The sequence below is a fragment of the Acinonyx jubatus genome, chromosome B2, assembly GCF_027475565.1.
Source record: "Acinonyx jubatus isolate Ajub_Pintada_27869175 chromosome B2, VMU_Ajub_asm_v1.0, whole genome shotgun sequence".
NCBI lineage: Eukaryota > Metazoa > Chordata > Mammalia > Carnivora > Felidae > Acinonyx > Acinonyx jubatus.
This window is the reverse complement of record NC_069385.1, coordinates 101,127,655-101,153,520: the sequence shown is the minus strand read 5'-3', so window position 1 is coordinate 101,153,520 and position 25,866 is coordinate 101,127,655. Positions and strand designations below refer to the sequence as shown.

Here is a 25,866-nt window from a genome sequence, read left to right as displayed (position 1 = left end):
TCTCAGCTGTCAGCACATAGCCCTGAGCGGGGCTTGAACACAGGAACCATGAGATCATGATCTGAGACAAAGTCACACGCTCAACTGACTGAGCCACCCAGGTACCTTGAAGAATCTACTTTTGACTGATGAGATGTTTATATTCTATTCACTTATTTATTAACTACATTAATCAAAAATATATTTACATTGTTCATGCCAGGAACTATTCTAAGCAATAGAAAGACAATGAGTAATAAAGATCTGGTACCTGATCTTATAGAGCTTTTATTCTACTTTGGATAGCAGAGGATAAACACATAAATTTGTAATGTAATGTCAGATGCTGCAAGGCCACGGCATATGATCATTTTTCTCAAGGAAAAGCACTTTTATGATTGAGTTTAGCTCAAATAGCTGATTTTTTTTCATGTAACACCATTTTTAGACTAAAATAACTTGGAAGAACGAAAGACAGATTCTGGCTATTCATTCTGGGGTATCTGGCAGATTTTTAAGTGAATGAAGCGAGTCTGTAACTTGTATGAAACAATTGCTAATATTTGTTGCCAGTGATAAAATTCAAGCTTTCATGGGAGATTTAGAATTTTTGACTTCTATCAACTACAAATTTTGCATATTTCTAATTCTTAAAGTTTAATATTGATATTAACAAATGCAGTTTTTAAAAAATTGCAGAATGCAATATATTAGCATTTGGAACATCTTTGTAACTCAGTGAAACAATATTTTCCAAATAGCTAACACATATTTCAAAATCATGCATGGATAAGTCTCCACTCAAAGTATATGATAGATTAATTTTCATGTAACGGACTGTAAGAGTACATTGTGATGTACCTTTAAGGAACCATCTCTTGGCCAGTTTGGGTGTACTATCAAATAGGATTATCTGCGATTATCTATGAAGGCTATTAAAATACTCTTCCCCTTCTACTATGTATCTTTGTGAGGCTGGATTTTCTTCATATACTTCAGTCAAAACAATGCATTGCAGCAAATATAATACAGAAGCTGTTAAGAGAATCCAGCTGACTTTTTTAAAAAAAATTTTTAATGGTTATATATTTTTGAGAGAGAGAGAGAGAGAGAGAGACAAGAGCATGAGGAGGGTGAGGGGCAGAGAGGGAGAGGGAGACACAGAATTACAAGCAGGCTCCAGGCTCTGAGCTGTCAGCTGAAAGCCTGACATGGGTCTCTAACCCACAAACCGTGAGATCATGACCTGAGCAGAAGTTGGATGCTTAACCCACGGAACCACACAGGCACCCAATGCTGACTTTTCTTAAGCAGACATTAAAGAGTTCTATAAAAGTGCCATTTTTGTCATTATCTATATTTGAAAACATCATTTAAAAAATGTTTTTTGTTTGTTTGTTTGTTTGTTTGAGAGAGAGGAAGAGAGGGAGAAAGACATAGAATCCCAAGCAGGCTCTGCACTGTTAGCACAGAGCCTGATATGGGGCTCGAACTCACGAATTGTGCGATCATGACCTGAACTGAAATCAAGAGTCAGATGCTTAACTGACTGAGCCACCCAGGTGCCCCCAAACATCATTTTTGAAATTAAAAAAAAAAAACTGTTAATTATGTTAACATATAATGCATGTATTATTATATATATATTTTTTAATTAATGTTTTTTCACTTTTTTTGAGAGAGAGAGAAAGAAAGAAAGAGAGTGAGCAAGCAGGGGAGGGGCAGAGAGAGAGGGAGACAGAACCAAAGCAGGCTCCAGGTTCTGAGCTGTCAGCAAAGAGCCCGACGTGGGGCTAGAATCCACGAACCGCGAGATCGTGACCTGAGCCAAAGTCGGACACTCAACTGACTGAGCCACCCAGGTGCCCCAATTATTGCTATTTTAAACTAAATAAGTAAATTTTACATTTTCTCCTTTAATTTCTAATTTGGAAATATTAGTAGATGAACACACATTGACAAATCTCTTTGGAGTTTTCAATAATTACTGAAAGTGTAACAAGGTCCTGAGATCAAAATTTTATAATCTGTTGACACAGACTGTGCAGCTGAATCAGAGAATAGTGTCCCATGATGAAGATGGGGAATGATACTTTTTATGCTAAAGTAATGGATGTTATAAGGAAGATATAAAGGAAATAAAAAGCAGAAAATGCAAATTACTCATATGGAACTGATTACGTGCATTTCACCCCCCACACCCATTGCTAATTACTATACATTTTTTTCATAAAGTTCCTCATGATCTCTTTACATTTTTGTAAAGAAAGTTAGGAGTCTGCATCCAGTCAGGAAAATGTGGGAATTTAATATAGCAAAAAGTGTCCACAGATAGTTGAAAAAGCAAAAAAAAGGATACTGAGGTAATGACATGTTAGTAATGGTAGGAAAATCTTCCTCGATAGCTGAGGAACAAAAGGGAAGAGATGGGGTGAGCAAAGCAGAGCTTAGTGGGAGGTCCCAGCATAGCTGGTGGGCTTAGCTCGCTCTCTCTCTCTCTCTCTCTCCCCCTCTCTCTCTCTACACACACACACACACACACACACACACACACACACACACACACACACTCCGTTAGATTTAAAAGCAAAGACCACAACTTGCATTCAACAAATCATAGTGGACAGGATGAAATCCCATTCTTCTTGAGAAAAACAAGGTGTCCTTGAGTTTCCTTGCAGTCTGTCCAGCCCCACCACGACAGGGAGAGATATGAGGCTGATGCTTGGTTCAAAATAAAGAGGGCATCTCCTGGAACCTCCCTCCCCGGCATCTCTCAGGAAATCCAAGCATTGTGAACCTTCTAGTAGTGGCACCAGACTTCGTTCTCTTTCCTTGCTTTATTTTGACTTTCTCTGTTTGCTTCACCTCTTTTGTACTCACTCTTGCCTATCACTTTGGTTTCCTACCATCTCCTAATATCACAAATGTTTCGTCCACTCATCTGATGGGGTGGAGAAAGGGATCCAGTACCCGGTCTGCACCTGTATCTCTCATCCTCTAACAGCAGAGTAGAAAGAAAGACGCCTCGGGGCGCCTGGGTGGCTCAGTCGGTTAAGCGGACGACTTCGGCTCAGGTCAATCTCACGGTCTGTGAGTTCAAGCCCTGCATCGGGCTCTGTGCTGACCGCTCAGAGCCTGGAGCCTGTTTCAGATTCTGTGTCTCCCTCTCTCTCTGACCCTCCCCCGTTCATGCTCTGTCTCTCTCTTTCTCAAAAATAAATAAACGTTAAAAAAAAAAAAAAGAAGAAAGAAAGAAGCCTCTTTCACAGAACTTGTTTCCTTCAGTGATTCTCCATGTATCCAGCCTACACAAAAAAGATCTGCTTCTGGAAAAATGTCCAAGAACATGATTTCCACACTACTAGAGAGGGAAAAAAAACCCACCAAGCATTCTCTTCCCTCTTTTGAATGAGAAGAGAGCATTCCCAGCTGAGTCTTGAACTTACTTTTTGGAAGATTACCTGGGCAGGGGAACATAGTGTTTGAAAGAGAGTGGGGTATGGAGCCACACTGGCTGGCTGTTTCCTGATTGTGTGACCTTGGGCAAGTTAGTTAGCTGTTTTGTACCTCATGGTCCATCTCCATAACACAGATATAGTATTTAGTACCTACTTCATAAGGATGTTGTAAAGATTAAATAAATTCATGTGTATAAAGTACTTAGAACCTGGCCCATGGTGAATATTCAATAAGTATGAGCTTCCATTATTATTGCTATTATTATTTAAGATTAGGCAATCTTTGACTCTACTGTATGAACTGAATAATTTGGTTCCATGTGGTATACTGTGTTGCAGTTTCATAAAAATTTCTCTTTGGGGAAAGTAAAAGAAATGTTAATAGAGTATACATGATGATATTTCCACCTCCCCTGATATTTTCATACTGAAAAACAATCTACATACTTCTGCTTTTGCTTTTCTTAAACCAACAGCACACCAGACAGCATAGAGCCAGCCATGAGGCCACTGAGCACAGGGACACAGCCAAGATGATGGTTGACTTCTCTGACATGGTTGCAGGTGAGACAACGAATGACTTTGATCGAGCTGTAAAATTGGCCCCTGTTAAAAAAAAATCCCAATGATAACATATTAATAAGATGTAAGATGCTGATAGGATAAAAATATTGTGGAAGAGATATGTTTATAATACCTGCCACTTAGTAGGTCCAATAAATATTTGTTGAATTAAATAATTAAATGAACCAATAATAAATCCAAGATCCGCATATCTGAAGAACTACAAGAATCCAATTGCAACAATAACATACAATTGTTCTTTCCAATTCTCTCCATTGCTGAGGGGACATTCTTCCAATTCTCCCCTTTTATTCTCAGACTTACCTTTTCCCCCAATGCAAAATTTCAATTTCACTCTTATGTTCCACTAATTAGAACAGAAATGCTCTCAGCTCTAGAATGTGTGAAATCACTTGCTCTGACATATGTATCCTATTTAAAAAATGGCATGTAACACATCAAAACAGAGCAATGGGGATTCCTGCCATGGAGCCAAGAGAATTTCTAATGTCCATGAGAATTTTGTTATCTGGAAAAGTGGGAGGAGGGTAGTGGCAAATAGATAGAACCACTTTAGTTATGAAGCTGGGGGAAAATGGGCAACTTCCTTTAGAGACAGCATTTTCCTAAGAATTCATCTCAAATCCTTTAATAGACTGAAAAATTTGGTTCTCACTCCATTATTATTTTTGAAATAATTTTGAAATAAAGCTTTAAAAATTCTAAAAAATTAAAAGCTGGGGCGCCTGAGTGGCTCAATCAGTTAAGCGTCTGACTCTTGGTTTCAGCTCAGGTCATGATCACATGGTTCATGGGTTTGAGCCCCACATTGAGCTCTACATTGACAGTGCATGGCCTGCTTGGGATTCTCTCTCTGTTTCTTCCCTACAAGTGCATGTGTGTGCTTTCTCTCAAAATAAATAAATAAGTTTAAAAATAAATAAAAGCTTGCTTATACACAAAAAAATCTGTACATAAATGTTTATAGTATCTCTATTCATAATCACCCAAACCAAGAAACAACCCCAGTGTTTTCAACACAGAAATGAATAAACCAACTTTGGTTTATCCAGACATTGAAATACTACTTAGCCATAAAAGGGGAAAAATAATAAGGAACAAAAATAGGAAAGGAGGGAGTGAGAGAGGAAGTAATAAAGCCAGGCAGGCAGGCAAAGGAAAGAAAGAAAAAGAAAAAGAAAAGAAAAAAGGAGGGAGGGAAAGAAATTAAAGAAAGAAAACAGAAAGAAAGAAAGAAAGAAAGAAAGAAAGAAAGAAAGAGAAAGAAAGAAAGAAAGAAAGAAAGAAAGAAAGAAAGAAAGAAAAAAGAAAGAAAAAAGGGAATAAAGAAAGAAGGGAAGAAAGAGAAAGGAAGAAGGAAGGAAGAGGGAGAGAGTGGGAGGGAGAAAGAGAGGGAGGGAAGGAGAGGGAGGGAAGGAGAGGAAGGAAGGGAAGGGGAAGGGAGGGAGGAAGAAAGAAAAAGGAGAGGATGTAGGGAGGGAGGGGGAGGGAGAGAAAGAAAGAGAAAAAGAGGGAAGAGAAAAAAAGGAAAGGAAAGAAAAGGGAGGAAGGAAGGAAGATAGAGTGGGAGAGAAAAAGAGGGAGGGAGGGAGAGAGGAAGGAGGGAAGGAAGGAAGGAAGGAAGGAAGGAAGGAAGGAAGGAAGGAAGGAAGGAAGGAAAGAAGGAAGGAAACAAAGAGAAAGACTATTAATAAAAAAGTAACAACAGGTATGAACATCAAAGGCATTATACTGAGTGAGAGAAGTGTATCTTCAGAAGGTACATACTTTGATTCCATTTATAGGACATTGTAGAAAAGACCAAATGATAGAGATAACTAACAGATAAGTAGTTGTTAGAGATTAGTGGTAGTGGAAAGGAGAATGTGAGGAATGAGGAATAAAATAAGGGAGGTTATTTGGAAATGTTCTTTTTTAAATATTTATTTATTTTTGAGAGAGAGAGAGAATGAGTGAGCTTGCACCAGTTGGGAGAGGCAGAGAGAGAGGGAGAGAGAGAATCCCAAGCAGGCTCAGTGCTGTCAGCACAGTCTGATGCAGGACTCAATCTCACCAACACGAGATCACAACCTGAGTCTAGATCAAGAGTTGATCACTTAACTGAGCCAGCCAGGTGCCCCATTTTTTGGAAATGTTCTATATCCTGATTGTGGTGGTGATTACATGAATCTATTAATGCATTTGAATTGATAAAAACATATAGAAATACTGTATGTTATTTAAATAGAATAATTTTTAATTTTGCCTATAATTTTGAGGGTGATAGATATGTTCATTATCTTAATTGTGGCGATGTTTTTGTGGGAATATTATAGTCATCAAAATTTATGAAACTGTATGTTTCAAATATGTATGGTTTCTCATATGCCAATTACACCTCAATATAAAAATGAAAAGTTAAAAAAAAAAAGCTTGCCTATGGACATGAGTTAGTGCTAACCAATGATTTTTAAATAGCACATTTAAAACAAACCAACCAATACCAAACTTCTGCTTTTATCTAAATAGCACAGGAAAAAAACAGAGTTTTTATTTTCCTACTCTAGGAAACATTGTGTTTTTCTTTGTTGTGCTTTCCTTGGGCTGAATCTGATAATTTGATTGAAAGTCACAGTCAGGTTTTCAGTCTCTTGACTCCTGGCTGACTCAGTCCCAAAGCTACCATAACCAAATTAGCTAGAAATGGTTCTCCTGTGTGTACATCTTATACTTGAGACATACTTGGCTTGTTTGTTATTAATTAGTTGCTTTTTATGAGCATCTGAATAAGATAAATCTAGGCCAGAGACAGGGGAATAGATTTTACTGGGGATTTGCACAAGTAAAACAAAATTCCTCATTCTTTTACCCATTTTCCAATGATTGCTCAGTAATTGTTTACTTTGCTAAGTGGATAAGTGTTCTCATTCTGAAGATATTTACAAGCTAGTAAATAAAATGAGATGTATGTACAAACACTTGTTATACAAGTCAGAATGTGACACATGCCAACAGAATAAGGCCAATCAATTACTCTGGAGGGGGATATTTTCCATCAATGTGGTCATGGAAAGCATCTCAACAGAGAGAGTATCTAAGTGAGTCTTTGAAGGCTGAACAAATAAACGCATAAAGGAGAAAAAAGAAAATTGTTTAGGAAATTACTGTTGAAAAACACTGGGAATTAATGCTGGGAAGCATTTGAGATAAATTTTGGTAGGCAGTAAATGTCAGCTGTAAGGCCCTTGACTATATTTTGAAGGCAGTGAGGTGTCACAGAAGGAAAAACTCTGAGCTGAGAAGTGACATGAACCAAGTGGGATATAGAAGATCAGGACATGGTAGTGTTTAGAAAACAAAGAATGGAAGAGGGGCTGAAGTCAGTGATGCTAGCTTATAAGCCCAGAGAAATACCTGGGTCTAAGGGTAGAGCCCACCAGTAGCTGAACATTGCAAAAGTGTAATCTTAGATGTAATCTCAATGTCTTCACTTACTCATAAACAAATAGTTTTGCCTATGATGTGCCAAGTTTTTCTACTCTCTGAACATATAGTACTGAACTAAGCAGAATTCCTGTCCTTTCTGGAATGTCATTTCTCATAGGGGACAGAGCACATGGGTAGTGGATGAACAAGCAAATGCACTGATACCCTGATGCCAGGTGGCAGTAAGTGCTGTAAAGGAGACCAGAGAGAGGCTGGCAGACAGAGAAAGACCAGAGATGGACAGGGTTGGGAATGGTGGTGGCATAGACTGAGTGATGCAGAAAAAGCCTCTCGGAGAAAGTGACCTTTGGAAGAAACCTGAGTGGAATGATGCATGAGCCCTGTGCATTTCAGGAGAAAGAGTATTCCAGGCATGGAAATAGCAACTACAAGCCGAGATTCTCTGGATTTGGTGGCAAGGGGCATCCTTAGGTCCCTAGGTCCCAGTAGTCCCCGAGGACCCCCTAAGAACTCCCTGGCTCCAAGGAATGCTCAGAGAAAGCACAGCTAGACCACGGTAGTATTAATGAATGGGGAAAGGCAGGGTGGGAAGTCAGTGGGATAAACACGTAAACCCTTCACTCTTGGCAGTGTCTCAGGACATTCAGATATGAACAAATGAGCTGGATGAGTCAACATATTAGACAGATGTGTGAGGATCCTATAACACATTTGGTCAGACCTAGTTAGTTTCTCAGTTCCTCCATTTCTATAGTTCTACAATAGGAGTAATGATTTACTCTTCTAAAATACTTGTTTTCTATCTTCCATCTGTTCTCTTCTAATGTAAACTTTGTAAAACTCATTCTGACAGACCCTCACCTCAGTCTTGGTTTTGAGAATTATGAAGAATAATTTAAGGAGAAATACTAAAGAAAAACTTCTCAAGATAATTCCTCAGCCTCTTTTACAAGTTACAGTGAAACCTAAAATAAAGTAGCCGTCTAGTAAATGGGAACACTACAGACGGCTCAAAATCACAAGTGTTACTGAGATCCACCATGTTTTACATTTGGCTTTCTAACTTACTCCTTAAAATAATCTTGATGAAATATTTAGTTAGTCTTGGAAATTTAAGGACAGAGGAAATGTAAGGACAAAGGACCTTCAAATAATCGGACAAATCTGGGATAAATTATCCAGCTCTGCACATGTTACTCTTTAAAAGACATACTTGGGGATTCCATGGTCAAGAACACTGAACATGTATTGCCACAAAACTGTACTTCTATAAGGACACTTTCATAGGTACTTAAAGGATATCTTCCCTGCAAAATTAATATTAAGAATAATATACTTGACCTTAGAAGGTATTCCCTTTGTGCAGAAAAACTATCTAAGACTTAGAATTCAGGTAAAAAAGTGATTACAGATCTTATCAATGTCATACCAGAGCATTTTCAAACAGGCCCATTCAAGGTTTATCAAATTCTATAGAACATAGGGTTTTTTTTAAAAAAATATTTAATATTAATTAGGCCCAGTCTTGTTAACTTGTAGAAGATTGGTAAGCTGTAAATGATTTTTGTCCCAGTAAAGATGCAAATGATATCTGTAGACACGTAACCACAGAGGTTACAGCTTTATTGTTCTGTATCCAGTGTGGTATACTTATCTCAGCTGGCTGGCTATGTGATCGATATCCTTCAAATGTTCTTTTTTTAATGCTTTTTATTATGGTATTCTCAAATGCTCTTGAAACCAGATTGCCATCTTCCTGGTACTCTCACTAGTGAGTTAAGGAACTTCTTGACAAATGCTGATTCACAAAAGCCACATTTTCACTTTTTGAAAAATATACTGTGACAGTTTTAATCGAAGTTTCATGAGGGAGAACTAATATGTGGCCTTAATTAAGCATTCATGATTGGTCTTCAGGATATCTCACATCAAAATATGGGATTTCCTGACCATCTCCACTAACTAACTGGTTTAAATCCAGCAATGTTGTTCAAATGTATTATCGCACTGTGCATTAACTGCTTTCCACAGTTGCATAGCTTTATTTTTTAATTAATTTTTTTTTTATTTTTGAGAGAGAGAGAGAGAGAGAGAGAGAGAGAGAGAGAGAGAGAAAGCGAGTGAGCATGAGCAAGGGAGGGGCAGAGAGAGAGGGAGACACAGAATCTGAAGCAGGCTCCAGGCTCTAAGCTGTCAGCACAGAGTCCAACCGATGTGGGGCTTGAACCCAAGAACTGTGAGATTATGACTGAGCCACCCAGCCTTCCCCCAGTTGCATGGCTTTAGTATCAGACTAATTTTCCTGACCCAAATTAATAATTGATTATAAATATGTATTTGTTTAGTTCAAATATGGTGTTAGCATTTTTAGAATTCTTTTTGATACTCTCTTAGGTAAGAAATTTTTTCTGGTAAACATGCAATAATAAATAGAAGAGTTAAATCTTCTTTTCAGTGGATTATTCTGTCTCTGTTAGAGCTCCATATTTTAAAAAGAGGATGTCAAAATCTACACTCTCAAAAAAAAAAAAAGAAAGAAAGAAAGAAAGAAATCCATTTTCACTACTCATTCTCTGTAGGAGGAAACTTGGCTCTACCCTTCATGGAAATGCGAAGGAGTGTTTTGCATAGACTCATTTGAAGTTTAATTAATATGTTACCTACTTCAAACTTACTAAGTTGTATTATCCTCTAATAAAGCAAAAATTGTCAAGAACACTTCAGAAGGGAGAAGATTTCTTTTTAAGGTTTTGTCAAGAAGAAGCATATAAGCAATTTACACACACCTGCTACCTGTACTTCTAAAGTACCAGTATTTTGGAGGGCCTGGGTGGCTCAGTCCATTAAGCATCTTACTCTTGATTTTGGCTCAGGTTATAATCTCAAAGCGTTCGTGAGTTTGAACCCCGCATTAGGCTCTGTGACGACAGTGCAAAGCCTGCTTGAGACTCTCTCTCTCCTTCTCTCTCTGGCCCTCCCCTGCTCGCTCTCTCTCTCTCTCTCTCTCTCTCAAAAAATAAATAAACTTAAAAAAGGTTTTACAAAAGTACCAGGATTTTAAATAGGTATGGTTGTCATTAATGGAATTGGGGGGATGCAGTGGATGAGGAGGGCAGAACTAAAAGATAAGATTTCATAATACTTAATATCCCATGACTCTCTTTCTTATCAATTAAAATTTTCTAATACCCAGCTACATGCCATCACATGTCATAAAAATAATAATAAAAAAAGCCCACCCATTCAAAGTGAATTTTCACAACTAGAAGAAAATGTATATTTGGATTCTTCTTCAACAGAATTCTCCTGAGGCTTAATTTCTACATGTGTTCTTGCTTCTCACACCTTAATGATATAACCAAGTGATTTTTTTTTCTCTAAACTGTGATGAATTCTTATTCATGATAGGAGCTATTCCCATTATAAAGGAGAAGGGGCTATTTTTTAAAAAAGAAACAGATAGTAAAAACACACTGTGCTGATATTACCTGGAGGGGAAGTGACAGTAAAAATAAAGTGCCAATTTGACCCAGAGATCAAAACTGCCAAGTTGGAGAAGCTCACATAACCATCTTGACTTTCTGCCTGAGTACACCCTACAAACACAGGAACAAAAAGTAAATGTTAGTTACTTATCAAGAGCAGTTTCTTCAAGTCTTCTCTATAAAGAGGCAATTGGACAATAATGGAGAAAAAAGATTTAATTAAAGAGATAAATCCATCAGGCTTTTCTTAGATAAGTCTTCGAACAAAATAATCCATGGGGCACCTGGGTGGCTCAGTCGGTTGAATGTCTGACTTAGGCTCAGGTCATTTCACAGTCTGTGAGTTTGAGCCCCACGTCGGGCTCTGTGCTGACAGCTCAGAGTGTGGAGCCTGCTTCTGATTCTGGGTCTCCTTCTCTCTCTGCCCGTCCCCTATTCATGCTCTCTGTCTCTCTCTCTCTCAAAAATAAACATTAAAAAAAAAAGAACCTAATAACTCAAGATAGAGTAATAACAGTAATTTACAGTTTACTATGCCAGACTGTGCTTTATATACATCATTTTAAATAAACTGCTAACAACCCTATAAAATATGTTATTATTATCTAGGAAATAGATAATCTTATAAAAGGTGACATTACTTGGAACTGGGGTTATAGTCCCAAATCTGCCTGATTTTAGGGTTTGCATTCTTAACCACTACTATACATTAACTAGTATACCAATGAATGTCTGTCAAGAAAGAAAGTCTATTATCATCCACGTGGTCAGTTTGTAGGCTCTGCCTCTCTTCTATTCAAGGGATCTGTAGTTTATGTGATGGCAGAGTTAGGTCAATAGAGTAGGACCACAGAAATGCATCAAATCATGATTAATAAAGGCTATCCTGATTTAACAACTTGGATCATCTGGGCTATGGTTTCCATGAATAAAATGCAAAAAAAGAAAGTTTACATCTTCTGACAATAGGCCATCCATTTATAAAGTGAAAGAAGGCAACTTAACTCAGGATCACATTCACAGTGCCATTAATTAGTCTTCTGACTCCACCACCCTCAAATTACTTTGCTAATTAACAGCTGCTACAGTTCACTCTGGAAATGTCACTATGATTGATATGACGGACAATGAGTTAGCAGAGTGGTCTTAAAGTTTATAAATTGGTTTGAGATCTTTAAGGCTGAAAGGTATCATAAAGATATAATATGCTTAGTGTTACATTTTTCAATTCAATTGCTTAATTCTTTTTGTGGAAACATTGTCTTTCCTCATCAATTTTGCAGAGCTAACTAAAACTTCTTTTTTCAAAAACATCTTTTCCTTCATCTCTTCAGCATCCCAAAATAAATAAAATGCCCAGAAAAAATGGAAATAAATAAGCCAAGCCTCAAATAAATGATAGGCGCCCAAGATAAATGCAGTTTATACTCTTTAAAACCTATATGCATCAAAATTATGGTCAATAAACTCTTGCAAACAATGAACTGCAGAGTACAGATGTTCAACATGAAATCGTTTGCTGCAGTTTTTCCTTTGACAAACGTCCTTATTGTTCCCATCTTTGGAGGAATACAAAGCAGCATTTAATCGAAATGTGTCCGTCGAGCACAGTGAGTCTGCCTCGTAGAACAGCCGCCAAACTGCCTAATGGTAAGTGTTTTAGCTCCAAATGGGTTTGCTTTTGTGTTAAATACCAGCTTGCCTCAGAGATCTCTACAAAGATTCCCATATATATCTATGATATTCTCAGATTTGAAGCATATGTGCCCAAAAGCTGAGGCAGTTGCTGCCAAGTACAGTACATTACTCCAGGGTTCATCATATCACTGGAATGGTAATTGTGAAATATACAAATGCCATCGACAGACTCCCTGATCAAGCTGGTATAAGCAATGTACTGGCTTAGGGAACTTGGGATGAGATGGGGTGCTAGGCTTGAAGCAAGATTGAAATTCACTACATGACTTACCAGGGAGTGTTACCTGAATATGTTTCTGCAGGGCATATGGTTTCCAAAATCCCTTTCAGCCCCAATTCTCCCCCATGTCTATCCCTCTCACCCTGATAACACTAGCAAACTGTTACAACATTAATGTTGAGACTTTATTTTTTGTAAAAATATTAAGAACATATTTTTTCTACAACCAAGATCTATAATTAAATATGAAAGGTTTATAGGACCCATAAATAATTATCTCAAGTATATAAATTCCCTTTTTTGTTAATAGATTACAACCTTCTTTTTATAGAGGAGGACCCACTGAGACAAAAGAACATAAAGTTAAATTATAGAATAAAAGATTTAGACTAGACATATAGGTCTGGTTCTGTTGTTATTATTTTGTGTTTCTCCAGGAAATACTTAGAATAAGTCAGGTAATCCATCCCAAATGATTTTGGTTCCACTCTTTCTGAAGTTAAAGAGAAGTATTTCATGATGGCTTCAAGAAATACTTCACTCATATGAAAAAGGGTGTTTTGGTGATGTGGGCATTCTAAAACCACGAAACTTCACAAGATTTTTTCCGTACATCATGACATACACAAAAACGTGTGCATAGAAACAACTTCAGCTCATTCCTCATACTTCTTCAGTGGATCTTCCAAGGAGGACAATGATGACAATACTAATCCAGGTGACTCAGCTACCTTGAGCATGACACTGTTAATTGAATAAAATAGCAATTTCATTCATTTTGCGTGGTCATAATACGATTCTAAGTTATTCATTGAGGACATCTTTGGGATAACTGAAAGAAAACTAATAAAGGATTAGGGGAGGGTGTCAGGAATGGGGCAAAATAAAGCATGGGGTATGAGTAAGGTATGGTATAGAATAAGGTATGGAGGATGGGTAAAAGGGAGTATGAGTAAGGTGGTGGGTATAGGTAATATATGAAGAATGGTGAGTTATGGAGTATGAGTAAAGTACAGAATATGAGTAAACTACAAAGGATGAGTAAAGGTATGAAATATGAGTAAGGTAAGGAATATAGGTAACTGAGCTGTACCTGTAAAAATGGTTATGACAACAAGTTTATGTTATATATATTTTACCACAATATTAAAAAGGAATATGGGCAAGATACAAACTATGACTAAGGATATGTAGTATGGGTAAGGCATGGAATATAAATAAGGTACTGGATATGGGTAAATTATAGAGTATAGATATGGTATTGCTATGGACTGAAAATTTTTGTGCCTCCAAAATTCAAATGTAGAAACTTAATCTCCAGTGTGTTGGTATTAAGAGGTGGGGCCTTTGGGGAGTGATTATTACTAGAGCCTTCATAAAAAAAAATCCAGAAAGTTCTTTTGCCCCTATTGCTATGTGAGGACACAGTGAGAAGATGGCCATCTATGAATCAGGAAGCAGGCCTTCACCAGACACCAAATTTGCCAGCACCTTGATCTTGGACTTCCCAGCTTCAGAACTATGAGAAATAAATTTCTTTGTTTATAAGCCACCTTGTCCATGGTGTTCTGTTATAGCAGCCTGAAAGGACAAAGACAGGTATGGAGTGTGTGTAAGGTTTGGAGTGTGGATAAGATATGGAATATGGGCAATATATGGAGTAGAGAATAGGGGTAGATGAGCTTCAGTATCCAGGTGAGGGTAATTGATGTACACATTAGAACATGAAAAAAGCTAAAAATTGATTTTTTTGACACTGTTGTCTTAAGATCAGAAGGTAAGTGAATTACTGTTATATCTTATGAATTTCACACCAAAATGCCAGCAACAGCTAAAAGGCATTGAAGAATGGACCGAATGACATCACCAAAACAGGCAGTTTAAAACTACCTAATGGGGCGCCTGGGTGATTCAGTCAGTTAAGCGTCCAACTTCAGCTCAGGTCATGATCTCAACATTCATGAGTTCACGCATCAGGCTCTGTGCTCACAGCTCAGAGCCTGAAGCCTGCTTCAGATTCTGTGTCTCCCACTCTCTCTGCTCCTCCCACACTCACACCCTGTCTCTCTCTCTCTCTCTCAAAAATAAACATAAAATAATAAACAAAAATTAAAAAGAAATAAAACTACCTCATAATGCAATTTTGAATGTTTAATTTTCACATTGGCCAACATTGGATAGCTTTGCTTAATTATCTTACTTTCTTAATGATGTGGCTTGACTTTGCAAATTTGTGCAGGGAACATTTTGAGATGTCCTTTTTCCTTTGATTTTAAACCTAAGGAGTTTCAGAGTTAACTGTGTTAGTAAAGAAATAACCAAGAGCAAAAATATGAGTCAACAATATGGGTGTTAACTTTCACCAAAAGTGAGTAAAATATGCATTGCTGTAAGTGGAAGAATAGAAAATATAGAGTCTATGAGATGAGTCTCACAAAATAAGCAGCATTGCCTGGGCCTTTAAACTGCATTGTTCATGGGGCGCCTGGGTGGCTCAGTCGGTTAATCGTCTGACTTCAGCTCAGGTCATGATCTCACGGTCCGTGAGTTGGAGCCCCACGTCAGGCTCTGTGCTGCCAGCTCAGAGCCTGGAGCCTGCTTCAGATTCTGTGTCTCCCTCTCTCTCTGCCCCTCCCCTGCTCATGCTCTGTCTCTCTCTGTTTCAAAGATAAATAAAAACATTAAAATATTTTTTTCTAAATAAAATAAAATTGCATTGTTCAGGGGTGCCTGGGTGGCTTAGTTGGTTAAGCATCTGACTTTGGCTCAAGTCATGATCTTATGGTTTGTGGGTTTGAGCCCTGCATCGGCTCTGGGCTGATAGCTTGGAGCTTGGAGCCTGGAGCCTGCTAGACAGATTCTGTGTGTGTCTCTCTCTGCTCCTTCCCTGCTTGTGCGTGCTCTATCTCTCAAAAATAAATAAACATTTAAAAAATAATAAAAAATAGTTTTTTTTAAATAAAATAAAATTAGACTGTACAAAGAAAAAGTGGATAGGGTGCTCAGGAGAGTAACAAGACTATGGAAATTTGAGAAAATTACACAGAACAGGCTGAAGAGATTTAGTTTCTTAATAAGTAGACAAAGTAGGGAATTCTTAGGCCAGAATAGTTGGAAGCCAACTTGAAAAGATATAGCAGGCAAATCTATAGCTCTAATAAGAGAAGAACGGAATGAGACAAGCCTGAAACAGTAAGAGTTTTGTAGCTATGGAATATCTACTCATGAACTGTCAATTACCTCCTTAAGAAAATTTTCAGAGGGGACTCGTTCTATTTTCTGGAATTACTGTGTAACTTTGCAGGAAAACAAAATGTATAAGCTAAAAAAAACAGTGATGTAAAAAATATCTGGGATTAATTCATGAAAAATTATGTTGAATGATAGGTCATTAAGTTGGAAACTTTATTATTTTATAGGTTTCCTTTTTTAAAAAAAAATTTTTATTATTTTTGAGACAGAGAGAGACAGAGCATGAGCAGGGGAGGGGCAGAGAGAGAGGGAGACACAGAATCTGAAGCAGGCTCCAGGCTCTGAGCTGTCAACACAGAGCCCGACACGGGGCTTGAACTCACAGATGGTGAGATCATGACCTGAGCTGAAGTTGGACACTTCACCAACTGAGCCACCCAGGCGCCCCATACATTTCCTTTTTTAAGGACAAGTAAGAATGAAAGGGGAAGCAGGTGATCCATACCAGATGATAGTAACAGTTTAGGCCAAAAAATAAATGTAATTAGCAGGAGAGGCAAGATTTAGTATTTCTATGATGGACTTTTCCCCATACATATTAGTACTTTATTAATTTTTTTTTTACAGAATCCATGTGAAAGAGCTTAGGCTCATTAGCCAGGTTAGAGCAAGAAATAATCATAAAGTCATGGCTTATTCTTGGAAGGCAGCAATTTTATAGATAAGCTGATATTTTGAACTGGTGAATAAGTCATTTACAAGTTTGTAAAAAGCATTAAAGGCAACCCAAAAACAATAGAAATGTCCTAACCAATTCATGAAGTATATAAGGAATCTGATAAGCTGATTTTTTAAAAGAGTTATCAACCCTCTAATTTTGCTTCTAGTTGTTGCCTGTGCTTTTAATGTCATATCTATGAAATCATTGCCAAGACCAATGTCAAGAAGATTTCTCTATGTATTTTCTTCTAGGAGTTGTCAGGTCTTATGTTTAGGGCTTTGCTCCATTTTTGAGTTGCTTTTTCTGTATGGTATAAAATAAAGCTCCAAATTCACTCTTTTCCATGTGGATATCCAGTTCCCCAGCACTATTTATTGAAAAGTATGTCCTTTCCTCATTATATATTCTTGCCACCCTTGTTGAATATCAGTTGGCCATATGTTTTTGGTGTGAATTTATTTCTAGGGTCTTCATTCTGTTCCATTGATCTATACATCTATCTTTAGGCCAGTACTCAACTGTTGTAATTACCATAGTTTTGTGATATACTCTGAAACCACAAAGTGTAACACTTTCAGTTTTATTCTTCTTTTTCAAGGCTGCTTTGGCTATTCAGGATCTTTTGTGGTTCCATAAAAATTTTAGAATTGCTTTTGATATTTCTGTAAGAAATGCTCCTGGTATTTTGGTAGAGATTGCACTGGATCTGTAGATCACTTTGGGTAGTATGGACATGTTAAGTAAAGTTAGACAAGTAGGATTAGTTGTCAAACTAAAAAGCTTCTGCACAGCAATCAACAGAGTAAAAAGGCAACCTACAGAATGGGAGGAAATATTCATAAGATATATGTCTCATAAGGTGTTAATTTTTAAAATATATAAGAAACTCTTGCATCTCAATAGCACAAAAACTCATAACCTGATTTTTAAAAATAGGCTAAAGACTCAAATACACATTTCTCCAAAGAAGACCTACAAATGGCCAACAGGTACAGTATATGAAAAGATGCTCAACATCCGTAATCATCAGGGAAATGCAGACCAAAACTACAATGAGATATAATCTCACACCTATTAGGATGGCTATTAAAAAAAAAAAAAGAAAGAAAGAAAGACAGCAAGTGTCGGTGAGGATGTAGAGAAACGATAAGTCTTGTACATTGTTTTTGGGAATGCAAAATGGTGCAGCCAGTGTGGAAAACAGTATGGAGGTTCCTCACAAATATAAAAATAGAATTACCACATGATCCAGCAAGTCCTTCTGGGTATTTATCCAGAAGGATTGAAATCAGTATCTCAAAGAGATATCCAAACCTCCATGGTCATCACACTGCTATTCATACTAGCCAAGATAAGAAAATGATCTAAATATTCATCAACAGATGAATGGATTTTAAAAATGCAATATATGCATACAATAGCAAACCATTCAGCCTTAAAAAAAGAAATCTGGAAATATGTGACACTATGATTATCCTTGAGGACATGATGCTAAATGAAATAAGCTAGTCACAGAAGGACAATTCCATTTATATGAAGGATTCCATTTATATGAAGTATTTAAAATAATCAAACTCAGAGAAACAAAGAATAGAATGGTGTTATTTTTACTTTTATTTTTTTTATTTTATTTTTTATTTTTATATGCACGAGCCCCAGGAAAAGTAAATGAAGCTACCAGTACCTACCAGTACTAGGAGTGAACAGGAAAGCAACAGAGGACAAAGAATGGTAGAGGGGAAAATAAACTCTAAGGGCCTGCTCTGGGCCAGGTGTTTGCATTTGCCATTGCATTTATGCTTCATAACATTGAGAGTGTTTCTGTTTCTCCACAGAAACCACATCATACCTATGACTTGCTCCCTGGGCCAGTCCATGGTACTGTAGTACCAGAACCATTTGTCCTGAGGGACATCCCTTTTCCTACAGCATTTTGAGGATACAGGTATTATGAAAATGTTCCTTCGTCAGAAGAGGAGGTAGTTCCTTAAGTATTTAATGCCAGCCAATTCTTCCTTTTTACAGATATGGTACTCTAGACTGAGGAAAAGGAGATCTCTTCCAAACTACCCAAGATATTGACCATTACTCACCTTGCTATGAATTCTAGTGGCTGCAAACATTTTCTTGCAGATGCAGTACTAACGTCTCTGAACGTCACAGGTACCTACCTTTCAGCACTGAATCTGATGTCCCTTCCAGGGAAACAGAAATGGCCCAAGGCTCTGAGGGAGGCCCCAAGGACTCTATTCTCTGATTCTGGAAATAAAAAAAATAAGGTGGGGAGAAGTAGATTGAGAAGAGAACTTGGGGAAGTTATCTAAAACATAAGAAAAAAATCAGACAGAATCTTTTATGAAACACATATTCAGCAGAGACATGCAAAGGAAGGAAAATGATAAATATTTTCTGTCTTAGGTTAAGAATGTATCAAAGTTAGCTTATCAAGAAAAGAGAATGGAGATTATCAAAGGAGAAGTTTGGACAGATCAGTGAAGAGGAGAAAGGAAAGCTAAGTTTACAGAAGAGAGTGGCATTATGTGTTGAAGGTTCACAAGGAAGGTTTGGTTGAGAGAAGAGAGCAGGACCACACTGGCCGAGTGTCAGATTACTTCATAAAGGACAGGTTTCCAAGTGTGGACCTAAATCTCATAGTCTTCCTCCCTGTGCCAACAGGGCAGGGGTACATTTTTACAATAAAGAGTAGAAAGCTGATTCAACTATCTCATTTTACTTCTCCCCCACTCCCATGACTTAAATAAATATTAAAAAAAACTAGAATCAGAGGGCATGGACACTAAAATTAGAATTAAGCACAGACGCCTTTGTTGATGATTTACTTAACCACATATAAAAGAAATCATTTAAAATAGCAAAAAGCTATAATGCAGATGTGGTAGCATAAATTCCTTCATTAGCATATGAAATGACTTCTTTGAGAAGGCTAGATCTCCAAAAGATATGAGAGACCTGCTTCAAGAATTTGGCTGGGGAGGAAAAGTATCAGGATTTGATTTTTACTCTTGATCACATTCTGGGCACTCAGAGAAAGTAGAAGGAAACCAAGTGTGAGATGGAAGGAAGATGGCAAAAGGGCAAAAGTATTATTAGAGGTTCTCAGTGCAGCAAACACCACATGAGGCACTCTGTCAATGTGTGACATGGTGGTGAAATCTAAAACATGTGCCAGATATGACATGCTCCCAGCCCTAAAGAGAGGTTGTTACCCATGAACCAGTTACCTGCTTATCCAGAAAAACAAGCTGTGGTTGTACCCTAAGTTCCTTTCCCACTTCTCCATCCGAAGGCTGGACCAGAACCGAGAGAACATGGGGCCGAATGTATATCAAATTCCTAGTTTTAAAACTGCTTGTATTTCTGGCATGCATAGACAAAAATAGAATAATCCATAAGGTTACAGATATCATGGCAATAACTATTTCTATAATGCATTATTGCCAGTGAAAATATTTGCAGTTGCTTTTGCTTCTAGAAACTTTGTAATGCACTCTATAGGAAACATGATCTTACAACCAAAAAATAATTATATATTTATTGTTTATGCTTGCTTTTAGCATGGGCAATGGATGGACTGGGCGTGTGGGAGGTATGGGGAGAAGCACAAATTATGAACTTAGGTTTTGTCACCATTCATTAATATCAGTCCCAAGAATGCCTTATCAGACTAAAATATTTAGAAGGTGCAGATATGTTCACTACTCTGCTCAAAAACCAGCTCTCCCCACAAAGGCTCTGATTTGTAGTGTTTTCCAATTTTGATGATATAAATACTTCTACCATGGCTGATTCTATGACACTGAGATGACGTCATTGGAACAAGTTGGCAGAGGTGCCTGACAGCAAGCTCCAGCAATGGCGCTGTGTTACTTGGAATAGTTCATTTAATCCTAACAACAACCCTTTCGTATTTACATTCTCCACAGTGTGCTTGCACTAAATAGGCTCAATAACTGTGGAATTAATTGATTAATGTATTTTAATTGAATGAAGCCCTCAGGGAGAATAATAACTGAAAATTAATATATGCCAAGCACGTATGGTGTACCAGGTGCTATTCTAAGCTTTCCACATATAAACGCGTTGCAGCTTCAAAATAACACTGTGATGTAGGTATTTCTACTTAAACATGAAGAGACTGAAGCCCACAAAGGCTTAAATGCCTTGCCAGAGGTCTCACAAATGGTTAAGTGTATGATCAGGGTCTAGAGCAGTTAACCAATGAGCTGTATCATTTTTTACCTTTCAAGTACATTAATAACTGATGTGACTTAGCAATAAAATGCAATATATATATATATATATATATATATATATATATATATATAACAAAATGCTTATGTAATTCATGATACCTCAAAACAGCTTTTTACCAAAGCTTTGGTGTTTCTGATGACCAAGATAGCTTCATTAAAAGAACATTATACATTATATATCTATTATCTTATTGTCTATTGTATATTATGTATCACAGTCATGCAATAGATTTCTAGCAATTGAATGGAGATATATAGACATCATATAGCACATATATCACCCTAGTATAGAGCATCCATTGTTGACTTGTTCTCAAAATAGCCTAGGTCAGGTATAATAAGGCTTTGATTAAAAAAAAAAAAAAAAAAAAAAAAGAGTAGCCTACCCTGCCCCGAATGCTTGTAAGTCAACTACTTTATTCCCTAACCCTTTTTTCCCTCTTATCTAAAGAGAAAAAAATGAAATATTTATTTAACATGGAAGGTGTATGTCAGGTGTATGTCCCTTTTTGGGACAATTAGTCCCAAAAAGAGGAAAGAGTGAAAGAGCAAATAGAGTGGATCACGAACCATGAAGTTTCTGTAGGAAGCACTTTCTCTTTCCCCCAAGATTCCTGGGAAATGGGGACAGAGTGGGAACATGTGGTTCTAAGAGTCCCCTTTGGTCATCTACCAGTTAAGGCCCTGACCTCTGTGCTAGAATCACTCACTGGGAATTCAACATACAGCAGCCTAATCTCATTTATTACTTTGCTTAGCCTGAGTGGGTAAGGATCCTTTTTTTTTTTTTAAGGGGAACAATTTAAATTGGATTTTTAAAATCCATGCTATTAATTCTAACCTTCCATGGGGCCCAGGTTATTGGAAAATTCTAACATTGTTACAAAATCCTATCTCTCCCCTAACCCATTTCTTAAATGCTTTCTCATGTGGGATAGGGTGCAGGCTAGCAATGCAGTTAAAGAAGCTGGAAGACCCCACCAAAGATCCTGACACATGTACAGTGATGTCTGGAAACGAAGAGATGGGAGCCACCGGCCTCAGCACCCGCTGAAAAGCCTATCCCTGACACACTTTAAAGTTTATTGTGAGCAAACATCTCTTATTAAATGTAAACAGCATCTTACTGGAGGTCAGAGACTTGCTGCTACAGCATATCCCAAGGTAATACCACTTTAAGCTCCACATAAACTCTTAAGCAGTTTCTATCCTAAAACCTGACCGTAGGTGGTACAGTTTTTTACGATATGTTATAATAGTGCAATAAATCTGTTAGCTTAAAATCGAATCTCCGTGGCCTTTTAGAGAAATCATCATTAAATGCAGGGTCCTGTTAATGATGCCATCGAAGTGAAATTGTTTAATCTGCTAAGGGGGTGAAAGGTCACCAAATGAATTTTTTATAATACATCAACTTGACACGCAATAGGGAAAACTGTAATAGATAAAAGCAAAGGAAAAGGGCACTGTCTTCTTCTGATAGGTCAATAGCAGCCAAGAGAGTCACTCATCCACTTTCCTTTCACGATGGGGCTCCTTTTGCATTTAATATGGACACCCAATTAATACCTCAGCACCACAGACAACCTCATTTTAGGTGACTTATAGCAATTTCTCCCCCTTCCCTGAAATGAAAGTGATCACAATACATCATAGCATTGTGCGAATTAACGTTAATTGATTCAAGTTACCAAGCAATGATGGGCCACTTATATAATCTAGGCGTTATTGGGTGCTAGAAGGGATGGAGGGAAGATTAGATTCCAGTGTCCGTTGCTGTGACGACGGGAGTCACCTGACGCCTTGTTAGACAGTTGTAAGGTTCTATTGCTGGCCCCAGTGGGGTCGTCAGTAAACTGGAGTGATGTCCAAACATCATTATACGCTGCTCCGATATTAAAGCAAAGGGATTAGCAACTTATTGCAAGCAACCTGGATTTGTCATGGTGCTGTCGTTATCCAATTTCCAACTGCTAATGTGACTGTAGCCTGCAGGCAGAAGGACCTACAGCCAAACTTTAAAAAATGGGGGAGGAGAGTTCCCTCCAACCCTCCCAGTTGTAACTGCTATTTAACAGCTTCCAATACCAAGTCAGGTATGTGAAAGAATTTTTTTTCCCTTCAGTGCTTAAGTACCAGCTAAAAAATAAGTAAAGATCAAGAGAATACAGATGTTTCCCAGTTCTGAGATCACCACTATTCACTCTAACTCTTGCTTTTCAATCTGCCAGACCCGAAATGCTTCCTCTGTAGAAGAGGGGATTGTTTCTATTTGCATGGCAAACCTACCAAGCAAACAAACAAATCCTACTGAAAGCTGGCTCTGGGCAAGACCTGTGGGGATGGGCTGAGGGTAGAGGCCTTAGAGATAGTACCTCATTCTTTCTTCAGACTTCACCTCCTCAAAGTTACTAAGTCAGGTTGCTATAATAGTGCCCCATGTTTTGATCAAATGTTTCAGATGTCCTGCATTTTCATTCATTCCTGTTTTAAATAGGCTAGACAGGGAAGAATCTCTATGTGTCCTGAGGGGGCTTGAATTCCAAAGTTTTCAAGATTCCACACTGGGGCAGAAGAAAGTAAGCTCTCTAATCGACTCAGTTTAACAAACATTTTAACCCTTCTATTATGTACAAACATTGTTCTAGGCACCGTGAGATGTGCAAAGATAAATAAAACACCATGGCCTCTGCCCCTGAGAAACATTGTCACCCCCTCCTCCACCATATAGTTTGTAAGGCAAGAATGACTTTCCTGGCTATCTCTCAGAGGACACACATACCATTTTCCTTGTATTTCATAGTCCTTATGCTCCCTATTAAGATTAGCCAGATGCCTTTAGCTGCTGTCAAGTACTAGGGAGAGAAGAGGGAAGAAATGTCTTATGATCTGACAGTTTCCTTCTGGCACTGTAACATGGTGGTTCCAAACCTTATATATTGCAAACACCCAATACATGTTACTGTACTAACACTGTGACAAATCAGTACCCACTATGTACTTCCTCTGCTCTTAGGTCATTACGTACCTCTGAAAACCTACTACCTATCTTGGCCTGGCTAATTTCAAGTTCTGGTACATCCCTCAATTGGTGTGCTTACTGCTATGCTCTTATACTTGTTGTTCTTTGAAATTACTCATTTCAAATTGAGATTTGAACAACCCTAGGTACAGGTGGCAATGTGCCAGGAGTAAATAAAGACACAGAATAAACATGGCACATCTTCCAACATGGTCAATTGAATGGTTAAAACCTAAGTATCTTAGATGAAAAATTTTAAATACTATTTTATAATAAATTTATCATGACTATCTTATCTGGGATAATGAAAACTCTGAATGCACTTATCAAGATCACACACAAACTATTCAAAATGTCCTGTTTGCCTTAGGGTACTGTAGCCTTCGTCTGATCAGGAAAGCAAGATCCAAGATCTATATAATGGATGAGATTTAATATGGGATATTGGTTACACAGGAGTATTAGGATAGCAGAAAAGCCAAACAGGTTACATTTCACTATTTGAAGCAAATATTTGATGACCACTTACTATTCATAGGCACTCTTGGGAACATACTAGTAAGTTCAAGTGTTGACCATCTAATAACTGTTATACAGATAAAAATATACTAAAGTTAATATAACTGAAGTTAATTTTATGGAAAACTAGATTAATGGTGAAGCAGGTTCATATTGAATCAATTTCTTTGTAATTATATATAGAATGAGATTTCAGATAACATATTCTTATTAAATAGTTCTGCAAATGTTTGTTTTGCCTACCCATGGATTTTAAATCTCTACATTTTCACTTGAGCCATATAACTTTTTGGACATAATAGCTGTTCAATGAATGTCTGGAAAATAAAACACATTGAAATGCAGGCTTTTATGAGTCCTTATTATATTTACCTCCAACTTTGCCATCTGTACACAGAAATCTTAGTTACTTGATTTTAAGGTAGCATGGTTTAGTTTTGGGATTCAAACTACATGTGGATGTGATGGGTTAATTGTAATCCAGCAGCACTGGATTACAATTAACATCCTATTTATAAGAAAAATTGTAGAAAAATATAACCTGCAGAAGTAGAGTCAAGGATTTAGCAGTCTGGGGCTATTTAATATAAGAACAATGGTACTGAAGGGTATCACTGAAGAAACAGGGCTATGAAATAAATGATAGTTTTAACGATGACCATGAAACATCAATAAAAACTGTGAATGGTCCACATTATTTCCCATTTAATAAGGCTGGATAATATGTTGTTGTTGTTTTGTTTGTTTTTACTTTAAGATATGAAGGTTTTTTAAGAATGTAGTGACAAAAGGAACAATTTTTAATTAAATGGAAGGTTTGCCTATGTAGAGCATCTCATTTTCCCACAAAATCACATATATGAAATACCATTGTGACAATTTTGCCATTCACCTAACAAAGCAGAGAATTTGTATTCTAGTGAAAAGAAGAAATAGCGTAGAAACATTCTTTCATGGCAGATCTGTGATTTTGTCACGAAGGAGGAAACAGGCAGCTGGCAGTACAGAAATCTCTTCCAGGAAAAACATTCGGCCAGTCTTGGGAAGAACGTCCTTCCATGTTGAAAGAAGGATTCTGTTCTTTATACTGTTTCCTAGAACAGCTAGGAAACAGTTCTTGTAGCTTTTCTAGGAAACAGTATAGAAGAACTATACTGTATACTGTTCTAGCTGTTTCCTAGACAGCAGGTGACCAGGGGGTATGGAGTGGTTGCACAAGAGAAGATGCTAAATGAGACTGAGTGACAATAGACTTGTTAGTCTTACCAATGGTCTCAGCTAGTT

At 37.5% G+C, this 25,866-nt stretch overlaps 1 protein-coding gene across 10 annotated transcripts in view; it reads right to left on the bottom strand.

The window, feature by feature from the left end:
* PKHD1 (PKHD1 ciliary IPT domain containing fibrocystin/polyductin) overlaps nucleotides 1-25,866 on the bottom strand; it is a 482,749-nt gene that overhangs the window by 28,337 nt on the left and 428,546 nt on the right. For 9 of the 10 annotated variants that reach the window (XM_053222692.1, XM_053222699.1, XM_053222700.1 and 6 more), the window contains 4 exons: nucleotides 20,010-20,145; nucleotides 18,939-19,026; nucleotides 10,940-11,047; nucleotides 3,888-4,046 (listed from right to left, as the gene is read on the bottom strand). In XM_053222692.1, the coding sequence (XP_053078667.1) occupies nucleotides 3,888-4,046; nucleotides 10,940-11,047; nucleotides 18,939-19,026; nucleotides 20,010-20,145 (491 nt within the window). The remainder of the gene's footprint in view (nucleotides 1-3,887; nucleotides 4,047-10,939; nucleotides 11,048-18,938; nucleotides 19,027-20,009; nucleotides 20,146-25,866) is intronic. The other variant, XM_053222697.1, reaches the window with a different exon arrangement.